The following is a 6,706-nucleotide window of genomic DNA, read 5'->3' as shown; positions in this document are numbered from 1 at the left end:
TTTTCTCTCATGGTCACTGCTCATGTGTTTCTCTGGCTGCTGAAATTATTGCTGCTGCTTGTCTCTTTATACATAAACAGATGCCCTGAACCGTAAATGGAAACCATTCTCTCGCCACGCTTTCACATTCACACAGAAATAAAAAAAGCCTCTTGTGAGTTGAATTCGAATTTTATTTCAGGTCATAATAAAATAAAATACTCCTGAGTATCAACAGAGAATGAAGAAGTTGATTGTGGTAACGTGTGCTTGGATTAAAGGCTCAGTTAGGTTTTGCGGTGGTGGTTCTGATCATAAGCCCAGAACCAAAGCCCAGTCCAGGCCCTCTAAGCCCAGATCTAGGTGCTGAGCCTCAGCATCCAGACGTAACCCTGAGCCCAGATGGAGGCGCTGTTGCCCCTGCCAGCCCTGACCAGCCCCCTCTTAGTGCTGAATGCGTCTGATGGACTGGATCTTGGGGGTCTGGCAGTGGGAGCCCCAGTTCCTCCAGTGCTGGTAGTCTCCGCTGTGTCTCTCACACTCCATGATGTACTGCTGGCCTCTGTAGCCGGGGTACTCGTAGCACACGAAGCTGGAGGAACACATGGCATCCATGCATTAGATACAGTGTAGCACGGTGCCTTGAAATTATATCACAAACTGCAAAGAACTCATGATCGCACTTTATTTACAAGTTTTTGCTGAGAGAATAAGACTTTTTATAGATTCATTTTTAAAGAGCCTGGTCCTGCTGCTTGTAAGTAGGCCTAGTTCTTCAATAACATATGCAGTCACAGCTGCATTTGTCACTCTCTGTATTCATATTCAACACCTCGGCACATGCACACATCAGAGAAAACAAGCTAATTTAGGACACTGTCGCAGGCATAGAGCTTTTCTTCTGTTGTGTGATGTTATGCTGATGTTATGCTGATTTGATTGCTTATTTGATATAGGTTTTGGGTTTAGTTACTACCATCTCAATTATCCTGATAAAATAAAGTCTAGTAATAAATAAATAAGTAAATAATACTTAGAAAGACAATAAAATGATGGTACAGAGGGTATGACTTGTGCATTGACTTACGCTCCGCACTGCACGTGCATGGAGCCCACCTCGGGCATGCACCAGCCCATGGCCTGCAGGGAGGGGTAGTCGTCGCACAGCTCGGCGCTGCGGCCCATGAAGTTCTCCCTCTCAAAGATTGTCATCCGGCTGCTCTGGTGAGCCTGGGGGTGGGGGTGGGGGGGATACAGAGACAGAGGAGGGCAGAGTTAACTTGAGTTGTGGACAGACAAACGCAACAAGGACATAAGTATACAGCATCTGTTTCTATTTTTAGGCTCCCAGTTACTCATGCGTTTGATTACCCTCTTCTTCTTGTCATTTTGTCATTCACTGTTGTCACCTCTTCCTCACTGTTTCTCACACTTCCTCCTACCTATTTCTCTCTCCGTCTTACTTTAACCTCCTGCCCCACCCCTCTAGATACTCACGGCACAGTAGATGGGGCGCAGGGACATGAACTGCTCCACGTGGTAGGACAGGGAGCCGCTGTAGGCGTCCCAGTGGGGGTACTCTCCCCTCTCCAGGATGAACTGCTGGCCCTGGAAGTCATGGTGCTCATAGCCCACCCAGCTGGACGGGATGGAAGGAGAGGCGTGACAGGGTCAAATGGTTGGCTAAAATGCTGCAAGATGTGGTTCAAATTAACACTGAACATAAAAAGGGACATGCAACAGTGAAAATGGGACGGGGGGCAAAGAGTGGAGGTAAAGGCAGAGAGAGGGGGGATGGACAGCGTTTGGCAGCTTAAACCAAATTGACTGCGAGCATTCTAAAAATGTGAAAATATGTGTTTAAAATAGATAATATCTTTCTAACTAGAGAAATCTTCATTATTTGGTGAAAAGCTAAATCCCCAATATGTCAACTTTCCCAAAACTAAGAGCCTTTCGTGAACTAAGAAAAATGACCTCGTTTTACAGGTTGAACGCTGAGTGTTTGAGTTTGTCCAGATAGTGTTGAAATGCTTTTACAAGCCCAAAGGGGCTGGGAATGTTGTCAACCCTTGACGTACCAGGTAACCTTTCAGTGCAACATGAAAATCAAAAGCTGAGAGCTGAAAGGTCATCACATGACAACAGAGGTATGGCCTTGCCAGTTAGAGGGTAATGGGTGTCACGCTCAGACTCTGAAGCGGGCAGAAGCAATTTGGTGAAAAAAGGCCAGCTCTTGCATTGCCTTGGTGGCTCAGCTGGCCGAGGCATCTGCCATGTAAGTGCAATGCCTTGAACCACTATGAACCATCTAATAAAAGAGCAAAGACATTTCCTTGGGGGAAAAGAAAAATCTGAAAAATTTAAAGCCCCTTTTAATCACTCATTTCTGGTGTACAGTGCCATGTTCCAAAGAAGAAAACACTATATGTGCATTTTTGAACTCTCACTGGAATTAAATGATTACTAAGAAATTTTTGCACCACAAAGTAGTTTAAGTATAAGAAAATGTATGTGTGTGTATTGCCTTAAAATGTTTTAAATAACGAAAATATCAGAGGACGAATATAAAAAATGTTTTGCAAATTCTCAAATTAGCCCATACTCCCTCCCCCAAGAGGCTGTGCCTTTTGCCAGGACGCCACTGTAAATAATTCTTAATGACTGTTTGAATAAAGGTTAAATAAAAAATAATCTAAAAAAAGAGTGCAGTTGGCCCTACAGAACCCCTCACGGCAGCATTAAGACTTGGTTGGACACATGATGATATGGGTAGAAAATAAAACTGCAGGAAATTGCTGAATGCTCCTTTAATATTTGATTAAATGCAAAAATGAAAGGCATAAAATACCTGCATTGAAATATCAATATACCATCCAAGTACTATTTTGTTTAGCAAGATAGTTTCTATTTCCATTTTCCAATTTTCTAAATGGCATGCAAGCCGTCATGAATCATTTCGAGACTCTTGCTTTATACAAAATATCTAGATCTGGTACTCAGCAACTGATTTTGAAATAATCAACAATTTGCACTGATGAATTTCTGCTGCTGAAAGATAAGAAGCCTTTTCAAAAGCACTTCATTGATATTTTCGAAATGCTTTTCTTTAAAAAAAAAAAAAAAAAAAATCTGTATGTATGAGTAGAGTCAGTATTCAGACCAAAAGCAAGCTGTGAGAATTACAAGATAAATAGATCTAGGCCAAGGTCACAGGTCTTAATAGTGGTTTCTCAAAGCAGTGTGGGATCTCTCAGAGTTTGTTTTCTGTTTGAACACATATACACATAGTATAAGTTTATGTTGTATAATTTTATAGAGTGGATGAAGGCAATCAAGTGGCTTTAAATTCTCACTGCGGGTTAGTGCAAGCTTTTGAAGAAGAGTAAGGCATGCGCATCAGTTTTGAAAAGCCTACATACAGTACAGGGGAAATGCCTAGAAATGCCCTTAACACTGGTTTTCTGTCCCTTTTAACTCACAGCAATGGCCCTTTACAAATTCCACCTTTCTGTTTCAGGGCGCCTAGGACAAAAGAGCAGGGGCCACCCCCCCCTCCACACACTCACACACACACTGCCCTCCTGCACACCTATGCTGGGTGTGCACTGCCTGCCCTATGGGATGGAGTGAGGGACGTCAGGGGTTACATGCTTTACGTGCCTGAGAGGCTTTCTCTCTGTCTCTCTCTTTGTCTCTCTCTCTCTCTGTCACACACAGACACACACATGCACACAGTTGCGCAGCTGTCCACACAGACTTGAAGGCGTACAGGGTGTGTGACTCACGCTCCACTCTCCACTCGGATGGAGCGGATGTTGTCCAGGCCGCACTCGTAGATGTTGCAGCACTCGTCGGTGAACTCCTGGCACTTGCCCTGGAAATGCTCCTGCTCAAACAGAGTCACCTGCACACAGGAGCACAGGGGAGGCTAGAGTGTGTGTGTGTGTGTCAGTGTAACGGTGTGTGTTTGTGAGTGTGTGGCACTTCACCTTGAAGAAGGGGGCCATTCCCATGCCAGGGAAGAACATGGATGAAGGCATGTGGGTTTTAGTGGCTCTATTCATCTCTAGAGACAGGGAGAGAACAAGGATTAGAGAATGCAAAATGATGTAAAGTGTACAACCCAGAGGCCTTTATTGTGAAATTCAGGGCATAACACCATATGAAATCAATTAAATGATATTAAATAAAACACAACTAACTAATTTCAGTTTGTAGTCAGTGGCCTATAAAGTCAAGAACTGATCAAGTTCTGGGCAAATATCATTCATCTATTCTTCCTAATAATAAAAAAATATATATATAATAAAAGTTTATGCTGTTTAGACAATAAGCTATAATAAATATTTAATCCAGTAATCCACCCCGTGGGAAAATTCAGTAACAGTGTAACATCCTACCTGGCTGCTCTCCACTCTCCTCTGCACTCGTCACGCACCAATCCTCTTTACATAGACTTTTGTGAGAATCTGGCGCTTCCGTTTTATACCGGCGTCCACGCTTGGCGCACGCGCGTGTCCACCGGCCCCATCCAGGCGTGCTTGCATGTGCGCGCGCTTCCCCGTTGCGCGTAAACGGCCGTGACCACTGAGAGCCTGTCAAATGTCAATTGACCAACAATAAAGCCTGGTTTCCGGTCTAATTTCAAAATAAAGCCCCCATTGCCTCCATGGTGCAATATTTGTTCGTGCCACTTTTTTTTTGAAATACAAAATTACATTTTGCCTTAATGTACCACTCCACGTGGCACACTTTCACCAGGAAAAAGGCCCATTGTCCTAACAACATTAAAAACCCTTTGACATCTATTAGAAAGCTACAGTTGCCCTAATAGTCATTTCACATTGGCACCTTATGTCTGAAGTGTTAATCAAGGCTAGAACAAAGCAATAGAATATTTGTTGTTGTTGCTGTTATTGTGTTTTAATGTGCTAATGGTTATGTTCAGTTTTCTGCCTTTATATATTCCCTCTTAACATATTAATTTGTTATGTTAATAAGTGATTTTACCTTTTTTCCTCTTCAGTGTGTTTTTCATTTTAGTCTTGGCTTTTATGTATTACCCTTTTGATATTGTACATTTGTATTGTAAACCCTTCTGCAACAACTGTAAATCCCTTTGTGTCGGCTCCTGGTGCTCCATGCGTTATATAGATAAAAGTGACTTGACTTGGCCAGAGCAGCAACAGGGCTTGGGTTAAGCCTATAGGTCTGAGGACTGCAAGTGTGCGCAAAGACCCAGTTTCACCCCATAGAATAATAATTCAAATACATGTTATTTATTTTACTCCATCCACTCCAGTGCTTCATTATTTTTCCTTTGCAAAAGTGACAAATGTTACTATGAAGGCAACACTTTACTTTGAAGGATTGTTTCCGGTCCTGTCCTGTCTAACTGAGTGGCTTGACGCAGCTGAGCGTGAGCAGCGCGTGCGTTCGTGTGTCCCTGTTTGTGCGTGAAGTGGCTTGTGTGCGCGCCGGTGTGCCTGCCACGTATTTTTCCCCTCTCTGTCCCCTTTTTCTCCCTCTGTCGCTCTCTCCTGCCTCTTTTTGTTCCCCTGTGTAACCCTATGCGGCCTGTCGACTCAGCAGATCATATACAGCGCGGTGGGCCGCTTGCTGGACAGAGCTGGGAGTGAATGGGAAGCTGTTGTTGGTCTATTCGTATAGGTCAGCAGTGCCATCGTATAGCGCAACAATGGCCCGGGCTATAGGCAGAGAATGAGAAGGATTTGGCACGCCATCGGGGCAGCCAATTTCAGTGGAGGGTCCCAAAAATCTAGGAAACTGAGATACACTAGAGCACTGATACTGCTACTGCTACTTATCCTAATAATAACCATAATAAAAACAGTCATAATTATAGTTAAAAACTGTTAGCATAGTGCTTTTTAGGATGCAGTGACTCTGCTAAGCACCACTCACACTGGAACCATTTCTGTTATTGTTCTGGACTGGTTCTGGATCTGGGATGTTGTGTTTTTATTATTGTAGGCTATGTGTTGTGATTTACTTTAATGTGTTTTAACCAACTTGTGAAGCTGAAGGCAAAATCCCACATCTGTGGACAGTACAGATTATCTGATCAATAAACACAAAAGAATGACAAAAAACTGAATAAAACAATAAAGAGCAAATGCACAGGCAGATTAAAGGAACCATAAACACAAGACTTCAGAGGTGAACTGGCCATTTTGGAAAGCTGTGACCACTCAGGGATATAAAACTCTGTCAAATCCACCTGGAATGCTATGCTGTGGAGTCTGTCCCGGGACTTTGATTGTGTTTGATAGAGACTCTTGATTTTGATAGAGTGCCAGCACCCCACCACCCACCCACCACCTACACACCGACGTGCTCTTGCCTCATCTAACCCTTGACCTGTGGACCAGAGCATGTGAGGAGACTGGGATCATGCACATGCAAGCTTGTATAGACAAAGACACCCTCTCTCTCTCTCTCTCTCTCTCTCTCTCTCTCTCTCTCTCTCACACACACACACACACACACACACACACACACACACTCACGATCGCCTGGTCACTTGACCCTTGATGTCACACGTGATCCTATATGTGCAGTCTCGTTTCGATTTGTGTTTGGACAGTTTGCATTTTCCTCTTTCCTATGAAATAAGCAACTACAAGACCTAGGGATATCCCTCTTGCATCTACACCCACTGCAATGCTTAACCACCCAAATGAGAAAAACTTCAAGCCTTTAA

The 6,706-nt window shown here is 43.5% G+C and overlaps 1 protein-coding gene across 1 annotated transcript; it reads right to left on the bottom strand.

Moving 5' to 3' along the window:
- Window positions 1-286: 286 nt before the first annotated feature.
- On the bottom strand, window positions 287-4,494 carry LOC115363842 (beta-crystallin A1-like). Its single transcript, XM_030058169.1, has 6 exons — window positions 4,383-4,494; window positions 3,972-4,048; window positions 3,768-3,886; window positions 1,477-1,618; window positions 1,067-1,209; window positions 287-571 (listed from the first exon to the last, which is right to left on the bottom strand). Exons 2-6 carry the CDS (start codon window positions 4,044-4,046, stop codon window positions 424-426), a joined length of 627 nt encoding a protein of 208 aa, XP_029914029.1. The 5' UTR covers window positions 4,047-4,048; window positions 4,383-4,494; the 3' UTR covers window positions 287-423.
- Between the last annotated feature and the right edge of the window lie 2,212 nt (window positions 4,495-6,706).

Source organism: Myripristis murdjan, chromosome 1, assembly GCF_902150065.1.
Source record: "Myripristis murdjan chromosome 1, fMyrMur1.1, whole genome shotgun sequence".
Classification (NCBI taxonomy): Eukaryota; Metazoa; Chordata; class Actinopteri; order Holocentriformes; family Holocentridae; genus Myripristis; species Myripristis murdjan.
This window is presented reverse-complemented; position numbering and strand designations above follow the sequence as displayed.